Genomic DNA, 22,505 nt, shown 5'->3' on the forward strand with positions numbered 1-22,505 from the left:
TGCTCAATTTGTTTTGAGGACAGTCCTGAGCCTGACATGGCCCAGACTTTTAGGACTTTCTGAGCAAAAGGTGGTCTGAGACACCAAAGGCTTTCAAGATATAAAAACCATCAGTGTACCTAGGCTACGTCAAGTAGGTGGGCAGGCGAGTTAACTATCAGAAAGTCAATATAGGAGCTCAGACAAGGTATTCAAAGTACTAAGTGCCCCTGGGTCCACACAGCATAGGGCAGCAGAGGAAGTTAGCTACACAAGGCAGGTGTGTGTGTGTGCGTGTGTGTTCAGCACTGTAGTTCTAGACCAGTCCATCCAAACAGAGCTCAGGCACTCCAAGAGCCAGACATAGAAACCATTATTTCAGGGCAGACATTGCTTTTCTCTAAGCTTCCCCTAAAGACCTTTGCTTTTACTTTCCTCAAAATAAATCTGACACTTGATCCATGGCTGAAATGTGTTATAAATCCAGGATAATTTCCCACCTCATATTTGAGTAGATTTTCTGTTATGGTTTAAAATCACTCTAAGCTTTCCTCCTTACTCTCTCTTGAGTGACATTTACGTCTTTATCCTGATTTATTATTGTAACTTTTTATGTAAGGTGCATTAAAGTATTTCCTCCCTTTCTTGTATGAAAATCAGATGAGAAAAGAGGCAGAGAAGACTGCTATAACTAAGGTAGTAGTGGCTGCCGATAAAGCCAAGGAACAAGAATTGAAATCAAGAACCAGAGAAGTAATTACAACAAAACAAGAGCAGGTGCACGTAACTCACGAACAGGTAAAATAGTTTTCGATGTAAAATTATTGTTGTTGTTACCTATGTCAACACATATAATAATGTTTACTGTGAAGGGTATTGTTTCTTGGGCAACACAACTGTTATCACACTAATAAAATCCCTTTATATCTGTATTCCTGGGTTCTGGATACTAAAGTCCCTTAGAGTTGACAAATTCTTCCCTTGTGTAGACGAAGATATATCTGTAGACAAAGGTATGTCTGTGAACACACACTGGGTGTAGAAACGGGTCTCATCTACATTGACCTAGGGACGCACTACCTAAATATGTGACTGCAAGGGAGGTAAAACCGGAATGAGAAATTGATGCTAAGGTAGGAATAGGGAAGAGTGGAAAAGAACACTGGGCACACGTTGCTTTGAAAATAGCTTAATAACTGATTCCTGACTCTTTGGGAGAACACTCAGATATAGATCTGAGTGGGATGTACAGCACAACCTTCTTAGGTCAGATGATTAGAAAAAGTAAAAAGGGCAGCCCATAATTGTAGGAATTCAGGGACAGATTAGATAAGGCCAGTAGGTAGGGCTGTTGGCCAGTGGAAACAATTGTCAGCTGAGTGGTTTGAGAGGATGAACTTCCAAGTTTCTTTCAACCCTGAGATGCTTAATTTTAGTGATGATGCCTGAGAATAGCAGAGAGGCAAACGGGGAGATCTTCGCCCCAGCCCCCACCCCAACACATACCCCTTTGACATCCAGATCCAATGCAGTATTCTTCAGGGAGTTAAGGAACTGGAAAACATTTTGTCTGGGATATATACAAAACTTTTCTCCCCATGTCTTAACTTTAGAAAAGTAAGTCTCGATATTTCCAAACAATTATAATATTTAGGAAATTTTTCAAAGCAAAAATATTGTATAAATGCAGATTTTTAATTGTTCATACTTGATTTCTCATATAAAAAAAGGATAAGGCCAATTTCTCCTAAGGCCTTCCATTTTAATATCCTATGCTCTAAGATCACCTTTAGATGACAAAGGTAGCATGGGGTAATATTGCCGTATATCTATTTATAAAAATTGGATGTCTTTTCCAGGGAAGATGGCAACCGTCTGATTCAAAGCAAATACTGTTGAATCCCACTTTTTTCACCCTAAGCAGCTTAAGTTATGGTTTAGACAGAAAAAAATAGCATGGTCATGTTAATGAAAATGAGATGCTTTATTTTATTTAGTGATATCTTCAGAAAAAGGATTTTACTTCTTCAAATTCCTATTTGTTGCATTTAATAAAGATTATGTCACTTCCATTAGAGAGCAGGTGACAATAAGGTTTTGTTTTTATCATTGATTTCAGATAAGAAAAGAAACTGAAAAAGCATATGTACCAAAAGTAGTAATTTCCACAACGAAAGCCAAAGAGCAAGAAACTAGAATTTCTGGAGAAGTTACTACAAAGCAAGAACAAAAACAAGTAACTCAAGAAACAGTAAGTCCAATTTTGTAAATACCTTGTAGTTCATTGGCAGCTGCATGTATCCTATAATCAAAACCTTAAAATGGAAGAGTCTTTCGTGTATGTTCTTTTGTCATTTCTCTGTGTCTAGTATTGAAACTCTTCCATGTTCTCATTGCACAATTTTCTACTCAATCGATCAGTTTGGGGGAGATTTTCTTTTAGAACAGTTTGGGACACATCTATGACATTTCTAGAACATACTTAAATAGAAGGTAGCTCTCACGCCAGTCCAGTTACCCACTGGTACAGTTTTTTCATGCATAGCCTGAGCCCTCAGTCACTTAGGTTGCAACACACAAACTACGTAGTTGTAAGACACGTGCGTGCGTGCACATACACACCAGTCATGAACACTCCAACTAAATATCAAGAGAAAGTGAGGAAATGCTGGGTATCAGGGGAGACCAGTACTTCTTCAGGAAAGTACCCTAATTAGTGATAAACAGTGGCCTAGAAGTGTTTTCTGTGTTTGTGCCTTAGAGAGATGTGAGAACATCCTTCAGTGTCACTAAAATCCCCTTCTTGCCCATATGTGAAATCAAACCTTAAAGTGCCAAAAAAGAGGCATATATTTTGAATTCTTTCATATCAGGGGAATGAAGGGGGGTGGGAGAGGCACCGTGTTCACTTTCCTGATCTCAAGCTCTTTGCTAATCCCAGATCTACTTTTTTTAAAAAAGTCCACCTAAGAAAACTGTATACTTGAAAGGCTAGTCAGTGGCTGTTGGATGAATTTCCCTCTCCTTATAGTGAGAGACTTTGAATGCACAAGAATTCTACTTGGCATAATCAAGGACATAGAAATCCCTCTTGCCATTGCAGTACTGGTGACTATAGTTTTCCAGCCATTTGCCCTTGGCCACTCACTGGATTCCATAACATGTCACCATGTCTCAAAGATTAGACTTTTTCAGTCCTAGGACAGTTCACTAAGGAGCAAATGGGCCATAAAGAAGCCCATTCCTCAGGAAAACCAAAGTCTTGATCTTAAATACAAGTGTAGGCCCTTAAAATGGAAATGTGATATTTTCTCTTCACCACTAAGCTTTCTGTATTCTCCTGAGTGTTACAAGGATATCTTGACATTTCTTTTGTGCCTTTTGAAACTCAAATCTTTATTTTACTCTGAAAATCAGATGAGACAGGAAGCTGAGACAACTGCTGCATCCATGGTGGTAGTTGCCACTGCAAAGCCCACAAAACAAGAAACAATTTGGGGAGCTCAAGAAGAAATTACCATACAAGATCAAATGCACATAACTCATGAAAAGGTGACGACTTACTGCCAGTGTGAAATTCACTTTTGTATCATTTCATTTGCGAGCCACCTACATTTTCATCATGGGTTTTAATCATCACTTTTTCACTTCTTCTTATAACTCAAATAGAAGAACTTCAAAACCTCTCGAGAGCTTTTTGCCACCTATCTAGCTTTCACTGCCACTTTTCATTCCTAACCTTCAGATTTTCTTTGGATTGATACTAATATAATATTATAATTCACCATAATACCTTCCTATTGAAGCAGACTCCAGTGTACAAATATTATGTGAGAAAGAGAAATGCATCCTTTATTCTTTTATTGCTAATCACACTTTTTTTATTCTAGACTGAGCTTTTTACTGATATTTTCATTTATGAAGCAGTATGGATTATCACAACGACTCAAATGATATATTTAAGTGTGATTATAATGTCTTGACCAGAAAGAAATTGTGCTTCCTTTCTCAGTTTTGTCTTAAGTTTCTTCTATTAGAGGCTGTATGGAATTTAATGACTGTTTTCTCATTTTTTTTACCATATGACCAGATAATGAAAGAAACTAGGAAAACAGTAGTACCTAGAGTCATAGTGGCCACACCCAAAGTCAAAGAACAAGATTTAGTGTCAAGAAGTAGAGAAGGCATCACTACCAAAAGAGAGCAAGTTCAAATAACTCAGGAAAAGGTGAATACTGATATGTGAGATGAGAAAAGTTCACCTTTAAACTGACTTCTAGTAAATCATTAACTATGATGTGGTATGAATTATTAATCTGTATTTTCCTTTCTGAATCCCAAACTAAAAGAAAATGGTAAACGTGTGACTGCTTACCCTCCACTTTATCTGCATATTTGATTTTCATCCATCTGTAACATTTATAATTCACTTTATTCATCATTGTTTTTTGCATGAAGATTAGCATTTTTTAGCCTGATTTAAAAAAAAACATAAATGGAAGCATCTAGAGTTTTTCTTTTATAGCTAACATTTTTAAGTTTTGTGATTCCTCGTCAGTGTGTGCAAACATTGTCAAGTGAAAGTTAACTTCTCTTGTGTATTTAACCCTGAATAACTTCATCTTGCATCTCCACTGGCAGTGGGGGGGAACGGGTCATACCATGTGTGTCTGAAGTCCTGTGAAATTTAAACCTTCATTTTACTGTAATAATCAGATGAGAAAGGAAGCTGAGAAAACTGCCTTGTCTACAATAGCAGTTGCTACTGCTAAAGCCAAAGAACAAGAAACAATACTGAGAACTAGAGAAGGAATGGCTGCTAGACAAGAACAAGTCCAAGTTACTCATGGAAAGGTGACTATTGCAAGTGTGAAATCCTAATTATAACACCTTCATGACAAATTTTAGAATTTCTTATGTATGAGACACTATTAACCTATTTATATTTTAAATGATTAAACAATTAGAAAGTAAAAAGTCAAATTATTTATTATTGTTAATATTATTATGTAATCCTTTCCCCACTGATCTTTTCACCATTGTTTTCCATTTTTTATTATTAACATCTAGAAATTCTCCAGAAGTTGATGATTAAAAATGCATGCAGGCTAATTTTAATATACTCCATGAACATTAAATATACAAATGTAAACAATAAACCAAACTGACAAGAAAGTGTCTGTTTTGAGGGGGGCATTAAACTCAGTATATTATGTTAAAGATTATAGGCTTATTTCAGGAAATTACCTATAATTTTCTTCATGTGTAACATTATCTTTTTCCCCCTGTAAATATGAGATGAGAAAAGAAGCTGAGAAAATTAGTGCCTGCTGTAATAGTTCCCACTAAAGCTAACCAAGATACAATATTAAAATCTATAAAAGGAATTATCCAACCAGAATAAATACACATATGCCATGAAAAGGTTATTCGTAGCTATGAAATTTCCATATTTCATATTATCTTATTTCCTGTGACTTTATCATCTACCCCAAATGAGCTATTTACCTAATTTTATTCTTAATTACTTATACAGTGTTTGGAAATTAGCAACGAAAGTTTTTCAATTTTTTTAGCACCATGGTTGAGCCCTGTCTGTATTTCTCTGTGTTGTTTCTCTCTCTACCTTTCTAGTTTTTCTTTTTTCTAAGACATGATTTAAGATCAACTTTTTAAACACTTACCCAAGTCTAGTACTGAATGGCATATCAGCCTTTCAGAAGTCTTATCAATGAGAGTAATTCATACTTCATGAATGATTATATTTGAATTTTTATTTGTTCTGAATCACATACATAAATTTGATTATCTTATTTTTGTTGTTAAAAATTAGCTAAGAATGGAAACTGAAAAAATGCCTATACCCAAAGTAATAGTTACTACTGCAAAACCTACTGAACCAGCCACCCTGCCAAGGACTAGAGAAGGATTTGCTATTAAGCAAGAACAAATACATCTTATTCGTGAGGAGTTGAAAACTGATGCTGTGGAGGTGAAAACCATTGTTTCATCCCATTTCATCATCTGTCATAGCTTTTCATTTGTCATGAGTCATTGTGCTCCTGATGTTCCATTTAATTGTTTAACTGATCAACAAAACATTAAAGAGACTGTTAAATTCAGTCCAGTTCCTCCAGTGGAAGTTAGCAATTCTAGTTGTGAAAAGCGAGATTAAATAATACTTTTCTTTGTGTCTCCTAAATTAATTATCAGCATTTAACTGTATGAGTTTGGGTCTCCTTGTCCAGCTTTTATTCTTGGCTTGCCTAGGTTCCAGAAACATGAGGAATGTTAGAGTTCACTAAGAAATAAAAGCAGCTACCAGTACAGAGTATGCATTTTTAGTCATCCATCAAACAGTATAAGTATATGAATTTGATATATACATTAATGCAGGAAAAAAGTATACAAATGCTTCCCCGATTTAAAATATTCTACTGTAATTAAGACTCTTTCTTGTGTAAGTTTTAAATTAAGAGCAAGGTCTGTGTATTTCAGTTGGCAAATGACAATATCTTTGAACCTGAGTGTCTCATTGTTAAAATAAAACTAAAACTTAACCTTACTACCTCATAGATTGGTTGAAAGTTTTGAATGAGATATAATGTAAATGCAAACACTCTACAAGAAAACTTCTATATATAGAGATATATAAAATATATGAGATAATGCATAGTATACGATATTAATAAGGTAATTTATACATTATGTAATATATATAATCTGTGAAGATGTTAACATGTTTTTAAAATCTGTAAAATTAAAGTCAACTAATAGCCTATATGGTTTAAAAAACAAAGAAACAAATAAACAGATGAACATACTTAACTCACCTAAGCCTCACATATATTTTACAGTTTCTTCTCAAATGCAATCTGAAGATGGCATTTGGAATTCTTCAAGGCAGATTAATTAGGTGGTGGCTTCTTAGAAGGAAGCACTGGATAAAGTGCATGATCACTAAAAGCTCAATTCCATCTCAAAAAACCCTTCATTTTTATCTTAAATAGTTCAGATAATAATTTTAACAGATATACAGGTAGAATTCTTGAAAAATATTTCAGATGCAATCTAGATCCTATTATCAGAAGAAAAGCAAACTGGACATAAATAAAATATTCCAGCATTACTTTTAAAGAGCACTGATGGATATGGCAATTAGATTTTTTCAATATACTCTTTCCAAGTATTAAATAGAATCATAATTTGTAAGCCACATCAGCTGATTTGCTTTCTTTAAAAGAAAACTCCTTTGCAAAATATGTTCCCATTTATGTTAACCGGATTCATGGAAATGAGAAAACATTTCTGTTTTCTTCTTCCTTTTAACTCCCAGTAATCATGACAGTAAATTGAACTTCACTGTGAAAGTTTGTTCTCTTGAATCCAAATATAATAACGCTTTTTCACTTTAATCACAGCATCTTCGTTTATGTTTCAAGAGCAACATTTTCTAATAGATTATGAAATTCTTATCCCTAGGGAATCACAAGTAAATTAATCTGCCTCATTGTATGTTCATGAGCTTTCATGTCGTCTCGGATTTGCATGTAACTATACAACTTAGTAGCAACTGATTCTTCTTAATGGGTTTACGATGGTGTTTTAGTAGATTTTTATCATCGTTGTCATTGTGTCAACATAAGACTAAATGATCAAGAAGATAATAAAAATAATCAATGAGGATAACCACCTTCAAAGTTCTGATTTCCCAAGTGCTAATTGACTGCCCCATACATAATCTTAGAAAAACTCAAAATCTTCTTAGTATTTTATATACATGGTGTGCTGTCCTATGTTGTATGTTTGTGATTTGATGTCTAGTTTAAATAAACAAATGTATATAGAGTGTATCTAACTAGATACACTAACTAGATGTCCACACATCATAATAATCAATGAAACATTAAGGTCCTAAATGCATCCACGAGTTATATTTCTGGAGACATTAATATGGCTATATAATATGGGTGCCATCTGACTATCATGCCTTTAGGCATTTGTCTGTTCTTGATGACTATCTTAGGAGATGCCCCAACCTGACTTTGATATTGCTATGTATTAATTCTGGAAATCTTGTCTCCAGGTGGACGTTGGGAAAAAGGCGGAAGCTGTAGCAACAGTTGTTGCTGCAGTAGACCAGGCCCGAGTCAGGGAGCCCAGAGAACCCGGGCATCTTGAAGAATCATATGCTCAGCAGGCCACGTTAGAATATGGATATAAGGAGCATGTTTCCGCCACAAAGGTAGTTGAGCATCCCCAGCGTCCAGCCTCAGAACCCCAGGTTGTCCCTAAAGCGGTCAAGCCTAGAGTGATCCAAGCTCCTTCCGAGACTCATATCACAACTACTGATCAAATGGGAATGCATGTATCATCACAGGTGAGTCTGCACCTACTGATATTTCACCCTTTTCATGGGAAAGCAAGTTTAACTGCTGTAGTCATCTGGTGAACAGTGGTATCACTGAGTTTCATTTCAATGCAGATTCAGAAAACTACAGATCTAACAACTGAAAGATTAGTCCATGTGGATAAACGCCCCCGTACAGCAAGCCCTCATTTTACTGTTTCAAAAATTTCTGTTCCTAAGACAGAACATGGATATGAGGTAAGAAGTTATAGAGCATGACAAAGAAATGTTTAGCTCAAAAAAATAAGTAAGGTGTGATGTGGAGTATCTTGGCACAAACCAGTGTAGACTTTTTTTTAGTAATGTCTATAGGTATTCATGGTGGACTCAGAGCCCCTCAAATTTGGTTTCCCTGCAGGGTGAGCCTAGAGTAGCAGGTAGTTATCTTACCCCTCTGCAGAGACACAAATTCATGCATCCTTCTCTTTGTTCCACATTTTGTAAAAGGTAATATATTACACAGTTTACTTTCCCTTGTGCTATGAGACATTTCAGAGTAACTTAATCAAGGATGTATATCAATACTAAAGACAGACACTGAGAAATTCTATATTTATATACTCAATATAGCAAGATGGAGAAGTGTTGTTCTGTGGAGGTCAGGTTGGACTGTGGAGTCAAACAGCCCTGAATTAGTGTCCTAGCTCTGCCTTTATTAGCTCTGTCATCAGGGGCAAGTTAATGCTTATAAAAACCTTAGCAAGTTGGCAGCACATAATAACCCTCAATATTCATCACTATTATTTTGATTATGCACATCCAAGACATAGAATCCAAACCTTGTATGCCTTCAAAGAACTGTAGATTACATTTAATACCTTTATTTGGGATAGTCCTAATTTACTATTGAAACCAAATAATCATAGACAACAACAGAAAGAAAAAAACAGAAAGGAATCCTTTAAATTATTTTTCTGAATGTCTCCATTTTCGCATTTCAAACAGATTTGTGGCTGAAACCTAAATGTGCTATTTTAAAGTAGTTCTTGGAATTTTTCAAGTATTTTAGTAATTTCTCAATTTTGAATTTCTCACTGTAATATTTTCAAGTGCAGTATTCATTGGGATGGTTAAATAAAATTCATGACTGAGCTTTCGGAGACCCTCAGTCCCTTTATGATGAGAGTATAAAATAAGGAGTTCTTAATACAACTCTTTAAAAAATATATTTTCAACATATTTTACAAAGTGGCAGGAATGACAATGAGCTTTAGAACTGGCTTATCTCTGACATTTCACTAACTCTAAGAGTAATAATGAAACATTTACAAAAAAAACAGACCACATAGAAAATAGACTCAGACTCACCATGGGAATGCTAGTGGCGATGCACTTCTAAATGATGACTCAAACGACAGTTAAGTGACTTTATTTTCTAACTTTGTTTCCATTTAGGCATCAATAGCCGGTAGTGCTATTGCTACATTACAAAAAGAGTTGTCAGCCACATCCTCTGCTCAGAAGATCACCAAATCAGTGAAGGCACCTACTGTGAAGCCTGCTGAGACGAGAGTGAGAGCAGAGCCCACCCCCTCACCCCAATTCCCCTTCACTGACACAACAGAGACTTACAGGAGTCAAGCTGGCATTGAAGTGAAAAAGGAAGTAGGGGTGAGCATCACTGGTAGCACGGTCCGTGAAGAGCGCTTCGAAGTACTTCATGGGCGAGAGACCAAGGTTGGTCACTGGATTGTACTCCATTGTTTGATCCCTCCCTATCAATCAGGTCCAGGTGTTCCACAGTTTGTACTACAGAAGTAGTCATCCAAGCATCTTGCCCTTCTCTTTTACTATACTCAAACTTAATTTTAGCTTGTCAGAGCTCTTTTTCTCAAATTATTTTCTAATTTTGCATGTGTGAAAAGTTTATGAAATTTCCCCTAATTTCATGGGTATTTTGTAACATCCTTTGTAAAATTCGTAGGTAACAGAAACAGCAAGAGTACCTGCACCTGTTGAAGTCCCTGTTACTCCACCAACTTTGGTCTCGGTGAGTGAAAAGGTTGATTGTGTTGGACCATATGCATATCTGGTACAAATAGTTTTAATATGCGCAAAGATCAGTTTCTTAAACTGGAAAATGGCATTAGGAGTTTACAAATGCTAATTTTAAAACCATGTACTATTTGGCAAAGAAAACAGGAATTCTATGTGACAACCGTCAGTCATATAGTCAACAGATTTAGTGAGTTTCTATTATGTCTAAGGCCTTATTGAAAAGAATATGGAGATACATAAAGACAAATTCAGCTCTCTGAAGTCTTTGCCTTATTATCAGAAATTATACATAAAAAAGAAAGGTAAAAATATAGAAAGTGATAAGCACCTCAACAGAGGGAGAATCCAGAGAAAGCATAGATTACTTCCAATTGGTGATAGCATGGAAAGCTTTGTTGAAGAGGTAGCGTTTGCTACTGAGCCTTCAAGCTTTGTTAAGTTTTGAATATGTGAGCATCACGAGGGTACAGAGTTGCCCCATTATATCTTATTAAAAGAGTTCCACCTTACCAACTAGAAAACGCCTTGCATTTATCTCAACTTTGGGATATTCCAAATTCCAAAGAAGTCTTGATACGAGTATTTCCAGAGTACTAATTTGAAGAAAAAAAAAATTTATGGAAATTAAAATATACAAGTTCAAACCACCACATTTGCTATAACATATGGAGATGATAAATAAATACGCACATATACCATTACTATATTCTTTTTCTTCTCTCTTCAGGGCTTAAAAAATGTGACTGTTATAGAAGGTGAATCCGTCACCTTGGAGTGCCACATTTCTGGCTACCCATCACCAAAAGTGACTTGGTACAGGGAAGACTACCAAATAGAAAGTTCCATTGATTTCCAGATAACTTTCCAGAGTGGAATCGCTCGTCTTATGATTCGCGAAGCCTTTGCAGAAGACAGCGGGCGATTTACTTGCAGTGCTGTGAACGAGGCTGGGACCGTCAGCACATCCTGCTACCTAGCTGTGCAGGGTCAGTGCCGCACACCCCACCACCCTTCTACACATGCCAGCACTCTCATTCCTCCCTCTGAGCTGACACTTCTTCCCACAATACAATTTCTCCATACCTCATAATGGTGGGCCCTTCTAGAGGGGTAGATTATGCTAAGCAGAAGTCACTAACAAAGTGGACTAAATGCCTAACTTAAATGAGAAATTTCTATATTCTTCCAGCGTCAGAAGAGTTTGAAAAGGAAACCACAGCCGCGACTGAGAAATTTACACAAGAAGAAAAACGGTAAAACATTCTTTTGCTAATTAGCTTTTGTTCTAGTTGGCCCTTGAACAACATGGTTTTGAACCACATGAGTCCACTTTTTTTTTTTTTTTAAATAAATACAGTCAGACTTTCATTTCCACGGATTTCATGTCTGTGGATTCAATCAACTAGGGAACAAAAACAGTATTTTCATATTCCCAACAGCAGATTCCCAACTGTGGATTGAAAATACTGTTTTCAATCTGAGGTTGGTTGAATCTGCAGCTGCGAATCCTGAACAGACTTTCTAGTCAAAGTTAAACGTGGATTTTCAGCTGCATGAGGTCAGTGCCCTTAACCCCCTGCTTTGCTCAAAAGTCAAATGTACAGTTTTTATTTTTCAGTCTCTTTAGTACTGGAAAATTGCAATTTTGAAGCCAATATGATAGAAATTCTCTTTCCAGCTTCGTGGAGTCAAGAGATGTGGTAATGACCGATACTAGCATCACAGAGGAACGAGCAGAGCCAGGAGAACCTGCTGCTCCTTTCTTCATTACAAAACCAGTGGTCCAGAAACTGGTGGAAGGTGGAAGAATTGTGTTTGAATGTCAGGTTGGCGGCAACCCAAAGCCCCATGTCTACTGGAAAAAATCCGGTGTTCCTCTAACCAGTGGATACAGGTATTTTGATGGCTGAATGATAGAGTTCTTAGTGATTCGTTTGATATTTATTTATATGAAGACTAGAGGGGAATAGAATACACTTGCCTCCAAATGTAGATTCTTCCATTATGGAGGCTCCATAGTGTATTTTCATATTTTTGTACAAAGTCTTACTGAGAAACAAAGCTATTTCACAAGTGAATGGAAGATATATTTATTTATAGTTCAGTTTGATTCAGTTATAGTGTCAGTAAAATAGAGAAAATGGTGTAAATTTGTATACACATACATACTTTTTCAGAAAAAAATTCCGAGATAATTTTCAATAAAAATAAATAATAAGTACTAAAAGATAAAAGAATAAGGGTCATATAATAAGAAGTTACATATGAATATTCATGCTAATATATTTACTGTAATTGAATATAAAATTTAAGTTTGAATTTCCTTCCATTTAAGACAAAAAGGTAACCTGATAATCTAAAAATGTAGCTAACATATCATAATAAGAAATATTAGTATATTATGCTAAAGGCTTAATACTGAAATAGTTAAAGAGATTTAATGTTTTGAATATTAATTTGATCTTCAAATGAAAAAATGAACAAAATAATGAACAAAGAGAAAGTACCTAAGTTTTGTAACAACTATTTACTAATGTAAACACTGCAACTCCATATTTCCATATGTCCTATTCTACTAGTATTACACTCTATTATTTATTTTAAAGACTATCTGAATAATCTTGACAATGAAACCTTTAACTTGTTTGTCCCTTTAACTTGTTTGTTATTCGTGTCCATGTGCTATCCTCAAGTTTCAGCAATTTTGCAGTTATAGTCTATAATAGAGCTTAGTCATGTGTTCAGGAACATTGAATTTTACACTACAGATCCACATAAGGGTTATTTTACTCATGTAAGGATTATTAATGATGAAATTTTTTGTTTGTCCATTTCCATAAAGATACAAAGTGAGTTACAACAAACAAACTGGTGAGTGCAAACTGGTGATTTCAATGACTTTTGCCGATGATGCTGGAGAATACACTATTGTTATTCGTAATAAGCATGGAGAAATTTCTGCATCTGCCTCCTTGCTTGAAGAAGGTAAGTGCAACTCAAACAAGTTTCTATGTGCATGGCAAAAACAAAATGCATGGAGGTAGCAGTGTCATGTGTTTGTTGAAAGGCTTATTGCAGTACCCTGGTTCTGATACTGGTTCTGTCCCCGTCACCACCACCATCCCTTGGCCTAAGGCATAATAGGAAATGTTTTAGACCACATGGCCTCAAAAGCTGTACTGGAACTACACATCCAAGTTGCTAGCAATCGTTTCTGTTTTCTGTATTCATTTGGTGCATATCATGCCTTAAAAGATACAGGGAATATAAATCCGGTTGCCTTCCAGATCCAGGCAGATAATACCAGTGAATCCAATGAATACAATGGCAAACTAGAGAGTATATGCCCCACCTCAAGAGCACAGTAGTGCCCCATCTCCAGTGGGTTGTTGCCAAGCACTCACGTACCAGGTTCAATGTTAGTAGAGCTTCTGATATTTTAAGGAAAAGCAAGAAATCAGGATTTTCAAAATTCATAAGTAATTTGAAAAAAATATATAATAGCATTCAGGCCAAACAAAATTTATCTGAGTCACTATTTTCTTTGCTTAGCTGTTCGCATTTACAGTGGACCACTCTCTGTCTCATTTGATCTGCACAACACTCCTTAGAAAGAGTTAAGATATTATCTCCATTTAGCAGGCAAAACTCTCAAGACCCAGGAAGGTAAATGAATTGCCAAAAGCCACACGACAAATCAGGAAGACCTCTAAGACAAATCCCAAAGGACTGATTGCTAATATAAAATTCTTTCCATAGGAGGAGTGGCTGATTTGACTTGTTAGTATAACTTTGGATTTGAAATTCAATCTAATAAATATTTATTGAGCACTTTGATAGTAAAATTTGGAAAACCAGGCTTTTGCTTATCAACTTTTCCTAGTGTGGGGCTTTCTTGAATGAATAGTGGCATGAAGGCTTTTACATAATAACATTAAAAATTAACTTATGTTCTTACCTCCTAGCTGAGTATGACTCACTGATGAAGTCTCAGCAAGAAATGCTTTATCAGACACAAATGACTGCATTCGTGCAAGAACCTAAAGTTGGAGAAATAGCACCTGGATATATATACTCTGATTACGAAAAAGAATATGAAAAAGAACAAGCCTTAATTAGGAAGAAAATGGCCAAAGACACTATACTGGTCAGAACTTTTGTAGAAGACCAGGTGAGTATAACAATAAAGAACAAATAAACTTTCATAAATTATACTTTCCTCCCATAATACTCCTCTTTTTTGTTTGATATTTTCATTTTCAAATAATGGAGTTAAGTTAGACTACTATTAGTAGGTTCAGGTTCACTGCTGATGAGTTTCCTTAATCTTCATGGCATGTTGCACATATGACTTTAGAAATAGGAATTACATATATGCAACGAAATACGACTTTAGAATTACGTATTATATATATATGCAGAAAAAGAAAAATATTACCATGACCAAGTCCAAGATCCCTTCATATCTATAATGAACAACCCATATATATAACTCATATTTTCAGAATATCATTTACCCAAGATGCTACAGCATAAACTGACAAAGATGACTGTAGTGCAGATGAAAAAGAAAACAAAAAAGCTTTCTAAATTTTTCTTACCTCTGAAACTAAATATCTTTAAAGGATTTTTTATCCGTGAGGGTATACCTTTTTAACAAACTGTCACCCATTTTACTACCATAGGAATTCCATATTTCTTCATTTGAAGAGAGGCTCATTAAAGAAATTGAATACAGAATAATAAAGACTACACTAGAAGAACTTCTTGAAGAAGATAGAGAAGAAAGGATGGCAGTAGACATTTCTGAATCTGAAGCTGTTGAAGCAGGATTTGATTTAAGACTCAAGAATTATAGAATTCTTGAGGGGATGGGTGTTACTTTTCATTGCAAGATGTCTGGATATCCATTACCCAAGGTGAAATATAGACATTTATCCTTTCTCCGTGCCACAGTAAAGATAGAAATAGATTACACTATAACTGTTTTATCTAAATTTTATTCACATATGCATTTTATTTGCAGATTGCATGGTACAAAGATGGCAAGCGCATCAAACATGGAGAGAGGTACCAAATGGACTTTCTACAAGATGGCAGAGCTAGCTTGCGCATACCCGTTGTTCTTCCAGAAGATGAAGGAATCTATACTGCGTTTGCCAGCAATTTTAAAGGAAATGCAATTTGCTCTGGGAAATTGTATGTGGAACCTGCTGCTCCTCTTGGTGCTCCAACTTTCATACCCACACCAGAGCCAGTGAGCAGAATCCGGTAAGACTCATAGTAATAATTTGGGTCGATTAGTATTTAAACTGTTTATAATACTAAATATCCCAGTAGCAAATTGCTTTTGGTGGGGGGAGATTGAAGCTGAGATAGCACAGATACCTGCCGTTAGCAATACCAATGATTGCCAAGAGTTTTTATTTTTCACCCCATGAAGGACAAGCAAAGCATTTTCATTACTATAGCTTGCTGTTCATTTTGCCAGTGTTATAACTAACATAATGAAGGCTATGAGGTTTATCTAAAATCTGATTTTACATGTGTTATCCATAATTTACACATAAGCCATGCAAAGTAGGAATTATTATTCCTATTTTGTAAGCAAGATCACTGAGTCTCTGCAATCCTATGAAAACTACCTTCATTTAACCATCTTGTAACTGGTGGCGCCAGCACTTGAAATCCAATCTAAGGCATTCCTGCTACAAGGTGTAATAGATAGGGTTTTGTTTTGTTTTCAAATATAATTTCTATGTTTTTCCTCCTGTTATGTAAAGAAGTATGTTTTTATTTTTCCATAAGTTTATTCATTGGTTTATTTAACCAACCAACATTTATCGAGATATTTTGGTAGTGGAATCAAAAAGGTTTGGTGACTAAATAATTACAGGTGGTGAGAGAAAGACAGTATTAAGAATCATTCCAAGATTCTGAGTAACGGATACCTGGCTGTATTAAATGACTAATGATTAGATTGAGGATATATAATTTAAAGAGTTTTGGGAGCAGTAAAAATGTATTCCATTTTAAAGTGCTTTTTATGACATAAAAATTCTAAAATAACATTAATGAATAAAACAGAAAAAAGTTTGTGTGTTTTGCTGAGTTTTCTCTATGCCTCATGAAAATATTTCGTTTTCCTTTATTTTTTTCAGATCTATCTCTCCACGTTCAGTGAGCAGGTCTCCTATACGCATGTCTCCTGCAAGGATGTCACCTGCACGAATGTCTCCTGCAAGAATGTCCCCTGGGCGTAGGCTGGAGGAAACAGATGAGTCACAACTTGAGAGACTGTATAAGCCAGTATTTGTGTTAAAACCTGCTTCTTTCAAATGTTTAGAAGGACAAACTGCCAGATTTGACTTAAAGGTTGTGGGTAGACCCATGCCAGAGACTTTCTGGTTTCATGATGGTAAGTATGATCAATTTTTGCTCACAAATTATTAAAATCAACAATAAGCTTATATGTGTGTTCAACAAATTTTTAAAAATTATTTTAACAATCTGTTTTCTATTTATTTTTTTGACAGGCCAGCAAGTTATCAATGACTATACCCACAAAGTAGTCATTAAAGAAGACGGCACCCAATCACTGATTATTGTCCCTGCAGCACCCAGTGATTCTGGGGAATGGACTGTGGTTGCCCAAAACAGGGCAGGCAAATCTTCAATTTCAGTGATTTTAACTGTGGAAGGTATTTGCTTTTAAAATAAAATAAAACAATTACCTTACATTTGGATTATTATACACAGATATTTCAGCCCCATTCACTCTAAATCATGACCTCTCCCTTTCAGCTGTGGAACATCAGGTTAAACCACTATTTGTGGAAAAACTGAAAAATGTCAATGTAAAAGAAGGTTCCCGACTTGAAATGAAAGTCAGAGCTACGGGTAACCCTAATCCTGACATTGTATGGTTGAAAAACAGTGAAATCATTGTACCTCATAAATATCCAAAAATCAGGTAAATTTGCTTGAGAATAATAAAACTAAGTTTATTCTGTGAGCCCAATAACCAAGGAAGCAACAACTAGTTCTGTATTGATAATTTCTTTTAACTTTTTTTTTTAGAATTGAAGGAACCAAGGGAGAAGCTGCCCTTAAAATTGATTCCACTGTCAGCCAAGATTCTGCCTGGTATACTGCAACAGCTATTAATAAGGCTGGCCGAGACACGACCAGATGCAAAGTAAATGTTGAAGTTGAGTTTGCAGAGCCTGAACCAGAGAGAAGATTAATCATTCCACGAGGGACATATAGAGCAAAGGAGATTGCGGCCCCAGAACTGGAGCCTCTTCATTTGCGATATGGTCAAGAGCAATGGGAAGAGGGTGACCTCTACGACAAAGAGAAACAGCAGAAACCATTTTTCAAGAAAAAACTCACTTCCTTAAGACTCAAGCGCTTTGGGCCGGCCCACTTTGAATGCAGACTAACACCAATTGGCGACCCAACGATGGTGGTGGAATGGCTCCATGATGGAAAGCCACTTGAAGCAGCCAATAGGCTTCGTATGATCAATGAATTTGGGTATTGCAGCCTTGATTACGGAGTTGCATATTCTAGAGATAGTGGCATCATTACTTGCAGGGCCACTAACAAATATGGAACAGATCACACATCTGCTACTCTTATTGTTAAAGATGAGAAAAGTCTTGTGGAAGAATCTCAATTGCCTGAAGGGAGGAAAGGCTTACAGAGAATTGAGGAATTAGAGAGGATGGCTCATGAAGGTGCACTTACAGGTGTAACAACAGATCAAAAAGAGAAGCAAAAGCCAGACATCGTCTTGTTCCCAGAGCCAGTAAGAGTACTTGAAGGGGAGACTGCTAGATTCCGTTGCCGAGTGACAGGTTACCCTCAGCCCAAAGTCAACTGGTACCTCAATGGACAGCTCATCCGCAAAAGCAAAAGGTTCAGAGTTCGCTATGATGGCATTCATTATCTGGACATTGTGGACTGCAAATCATATGATACAGGTGAAGTCAAGGTCACTGCAGAAAATCCTGAAGGTGTGACAGAGCATAAAGTGAAACTTGAGATCCAACAGAGAGAAGATTTTAGGTCTGTCCTGAGGCGAGCCCCTGAACCAAAGCCTGAGTTTCACATACATGAAGCTGGAAAACTTCAGTTTGAAGTACAAAAAGTAGATAGACCTGTTGACACTACCGAAGCCAAGGAAATTGTGAAGCTTAAAAGGGCTGAGAGAATTACTCATGAAAAGGTGTCTGAAGAGTCAGAAGAGCTGCGTAGTAAATTCAAGCGCAGAACAGAAGAGGGATATTATGAAGCCATTACTGCTGTGGAGCTCAAATCTCGTAAAAAGGATGAATCCTATGAAGAACTCCTGAAGAAGACCAAAGATGAACTTCTCCACTGGACCAAAGAGCTAACCGAAGAGGAGAAGAAAGCCCTTGCTGAAGAAGGCAAAATCACTATTCCAACTTTTAAACCTGATAAAATTGAATTAAGTCCTAGTATGGAGGCCCCCAAAATCTTTGAAAGAATCCAAAGCCAAACAGTAGGCCAAGGATCTGATGCACACTTCCGTGTCAGAGTCGTGGGAAGACCAGATCCTGAGTGTGAGTGGTACAAAAATGGTGTCAAGATCGAACGCTCCGATCGAATCTACTGGTACTGGCCTGAAGACAATGTTTGCGAACTGGTCATAAGAGATGTGACTGCTGAGGACTCTGCCAGCATTATGGTAAAAGCCATCAACATAGCTGGGGAAACCTCGAGCCACGCATTTTTACTCGTCCAAGGTAATTTAAATTTCTTTCATTCGATGGATCTATATATCCATGCATTTCTAGTAGTGTATTTCTTTTTATTTTTGGTTCCCATTATTCAAACTGAATTTAAAATAACGTGCTTTTTTTTTTTTTCTTGTAGCCAAGCAATTGATCACTTTCACACAGGAGTTACAAGATGTTGTTGCCAAGGAAAAAGACACCATGGCAACCTTTGAATGTGAAACTTCAGAGCCATTTGTTAAAGTGAAATGGTATAAAGACGGTGTGGAAATTCATACAGGAGATAAATATAGAACACACTCTGACAGAAAGGTTCACTTCCTCTCCATATTGACAATCAACATGGCCGATGCTGATGACTACAGCTGTGTACTAGTGGAAGATGAAAATGTAAAAACGACAGCTAAACTAATTGTTGAAGGTAGTAAATAATCCTTTCAATGTTTCTTTAAGTTTTAAAGTCACCCTTAATATCTGATAAAATTAGCTATGCAATATTTTCCTTCATAAAAAGAACTATTTGGGATTTGGATATTAGCCACATAGCAAGAATCATAAATTTATACTGCTGATTAAGAATACTGACATTTGGGAGTTTTATAAAGCAAGTTATTTTTTTGGCTTATTTTTAAATGTTTTTATTGAAATGTAACTTTAAAAATAATTTAAAAATTAAAATAACTCTTTTCTTGAAAATTTATGTCTCAGTTTATCAGCAGGCAGACATTAAGAATGTCCCTGATAGTATGGAAGACATAAGAGATATATAAGGAATTATCCCTATCTTAAGTCTAGATGCATAACTCTTCAAAGAAATTAACTTCTCCGTATTTTATGCCTCAGGTGCAGTTATTGAATTTCTTAAAGAACTTCAGGACATAGAAGTTCCAGAATCATTTTCAGGAGAGCTAGAGTGTGTTGTATCCCCAGAAAATATAGAAGGCAAATGGTATCACAATGACGTGGAGCTTAAATCCAATGGCAAATACACAATTACATCTCGCCGTGGACGTCAAAACCTCACAGTTAAGGATGTGACCAAAGAGGACCAGGGAGAATACAGCTTTGTGGTTGATGGGAAAAAGACAACTTGTAAACTAAAGATGAAACGTGAGTTTTCCCACTCCTGTTGGCCTTCAGTAAGCATCATTGTGGTCATTAATAGAAAATAATCATGTTGTTTTTCCTCCATATATTTCACAGCCCGCCCCATTGCTATCCTACAAGGACTTAGTGATCAAAAAGTCTGTGAAGGTGACATCGTCCAGCTCGAAGTTAAAGTCTCCTTAGAAAATGTGGAAGGTGTCTGGATGAAAGATGGCCAAGAAGTTCAGCCCAGTGACAGGGTTCATATTGTGATAGACAAACAGTCACACATGCTGCTCATTGAAGACATGACTAAAGAAGATGCTGGAAATTACTCCTTCACTATTCCAGCCCTTGGATTGTCAACCAGTGGGCGTGTCTCTGTCTATAGTGAGTGCAACTTACATAGTTTTATGTGTACATTGTCAAGTGAAGTAGGGAACTCTAATGAAGAGATATTTAAAACATTTTATAATCATAAATTTTTCATTTGTGTGTGTGTGTGTGTGTGTGGTTTTGTAGGTGTTGAGGTAATAACACCTCTAAAGGACGTCAATGTGATTGAGGGTACCAAGGCTGTGCTCGAATGCAAAGTCTCTGTCCCTGATGTGACATCCGTTAAATGGTATTTAAATGATGAACAAATCAAGCCTGATGATCGCGTACAAGCCATTGTCAAAGGCACAAAGCAGCGACTAGTGATTAACCGGACTCATGCTTCAGATGAAGGACGGTACAAGCTGTTGGTTGGAAGAGTTGAAACCAGCTGTAATCTCTCTGTAGAAAGTAAAGATTCTTCCATTTAACTTATCATTATTTTAAGAATTCTATGTTCTCAATGCAATAATAACCAAGTGATTATTTTATTTTTTTCCCCAGAAATTAAAATTATCAGAGGTCTTCATGACCTTACCTGTACAGAAACCCAAAATGTGGTCTTTGAAGTTGAGCTGTCCCACTCAGGAATTGATGTCTTGTGGAATTTCAAGGACAAGGAAATCAAGCCCAGTTCTAAATATAAAATTGAAGCTCATGGAAAAATATATAAGTTGACAGTTCTAAATATGATGAAAGATGATGAAGGAGAATATACATTTTATGCTGGAGAAAATATGACATCTGGAAAACTTACTGTGGCAGGTTGGTACATTTGTCATTTAACCTAAGTTCTCATGTGGGACAATTGTTTTAATTTTAAAAATTATTACCAATTTTCTTTCAAATTTTCATCAGTTTCTTGCTTTCATGCCTCTGCTTGTTCTGTTCTCGAAGGCAGTAGTACTCTTAACACTGTCCCCACCAGTCTACATTCCAAATGTCCTTCCAGACAGATCTACCTGGAATGCCTGCTCCTCTGTGAACCATCTCTTATTCTACCCGTCTGTATAAGATCCTATTCCCTCAATCTCAGGATCACTTTACATGTGCTTCTTTCATGGTCCTTATTATATATTTGTCTTAGTCCTCATTTTTTCTTTGTGCACCATAGTATAAGCTCCCAAAATCTGGAAATGCTTCTTTTTCTTCTTTGTGTACTCTACTATGTTGCATATGAGAGATGATCAATAAATGTTTGTTGAATTGAGCTTTATTTAAACTTTCTACTTTAAAAGTTTACTTGTTTTTTAATCACTCTTGCTTCTTTAAGTTTTATTTCTTTTGTTCCCTTCATACATTTTTATAAACCAAATTAACATTTTAAAAATATAAATCAATGTATCAGTATATCTCTCTTATGACATGAAGTAGAACATTTTCATTCAGTAGAAATCCCTAGCTTTAAAATGAAGCGTCATATCTATAAACCAGTTGTCAAGAAGAAACCAGAGTCATCATTAATTTGTTTGAGCCATTATAATTTTTAAGCATTGAGGAGTTGGGATAGTATACTGAGATTAAATTGTGCTGTCCATGACATCTGGTTTATAAATAAGTCATATAGGAATAGTGTTTCTTATTTGGTATGAAAGTTTTATGGTTTATACTTCATTACATTATAAAATTTCCCCAGAGATTTGACTATGAAAACTTCTGAAACAATATTTTAGATCCTGAAATTTGATATATTTAATATATACTACATGTTTATAAATGTGTAGAAAAAACAAACAAACAAACTATGAGCTCCTTTGTGATTTTACTCAATATTCTTTTTAACTTTCTACCATATCCAGACATTGCTCTGAACTCAGGACACAAAAAGGAATAAGGCATGATATTTTTTCTCAAGGAATTCACAATTTAGAGAGGGGAAGATACATCAGCAA

General features: G+C 36.0%; 1 protein-coding gene across 10 annotated transcripts in view; it reads left to right on the plus strand.

Moving 5' to 3' along the window:
* TTN (titin) overlaps window positions 1-22,505 on the plus strand; it is a 265,304-nt gene that overhangs the window by 12,368 nt on the left and 230,431 nt on the right. For 9 of the 10 annotated variants that reach the window (XM_016152570.2, XM_016152571.2, XM_036235757.1 and 6 more), the window contains exons 9-33: window positions 640-777; window positions 2,099-2,230; window positions 3,397-3,531; window positions 4,070-4,207; window positions 4,696-4,833; window positions 8,066-8,359; window positions 8,465-8,587; window positions 9,785-10,066; window positions 10,314-10,379; window positions 11,115-11,373; window positions 11,577-11,640; window positions 12,066-12,281; window positions 13,230-13,372; window positions 14,353-14,558; window positions 15,073-15,306; window positions 15,414-15,658; window positions 16,549-16,805; window positions 16,924-17,088; window positions 17,192-17,360; window positions 17,468-19,161; window positions 19,292-19,573; window positions 19,996-20,262; window positions 20,356-20,628; window positions 20,761-21,024; window positions 21,118-21,378. In XM_016152570.2, coding sequence (XP_016008056.2) covers window positions 640-777; window positions 2,099-2,230; window positions 3,397-3,531; window positions 4,070-4,207; window positions 4,696-4,833; window positions 8,066-8,359; window positions 8,465-8,587; window positions 9,785-10,066; window positions 10,314-10,379; window positions 11,115-11,373; window positions 11,577-11,640; window positions 12,066-12,281; window positions 13,230-13,372; window positions 14,353-14,558; window positions 15,073-15,306; window positions 15,414-15,658; window positions 16,549-16,805; window positions 16,924-17,088; window positions 17,192-17,360; window positions 17,468-19,161; window positions 19,292-19,573; window positions 19,996-20,262; window positions 20,356-20,628; window positions 20,761-21,024; window positions 21,118-21,378 — 6,445 coding nt within the window. The remainder of the gene's footprint in view (window positions 1-639; window positions 778-2,098; window positions 2,231-3,396; window positions 3,532-4,069; window positions 4,208-4,695; window positions 4,834-8,065; window positions 8,360-8,464; window positions 8,588-9,784; window positions 10,067-10,313; window positions 10,380-11,114; window positions 11,374-11,576; window positions 11,641-12,065; window positions 12,282-13,229; window positions 13,373-14,352; window positions 14,559-15,072; window positions 15,307-15,413; window positions 15,659-16,548; window positions 16,806-16,923; window positions 17,089-17,191; window positions 17,361-17,467; window positions 19,162-19,291; window positions 19,574-19,995; window positions 20,263-20,355; window positions 20,629-20,760; window positions 21,025-21,117; window positions 21,379-22,505) is intronic. The other variant, XM_016152572.2, reaches the window with a different exon arrangement.

The sequence above is a fragment of the Rousettus aegyptiacus genome, unplaced genomic scaffold (assembly GCF_014176215.1).
Source record: "Rousettus aegyptiacus isolate mRouAeg1 unplaced genomic scaffold, mRouAeg1.p scaffold_m13_p_2, whole genome shotgun sequence".
Classification (NCBI taxonomy): Eukaryota; Metazoa; Chordata; class Mammalia; order Chiroptera; family Pteropodidae; genus Rousettus; species Rousettus aegyptiacus.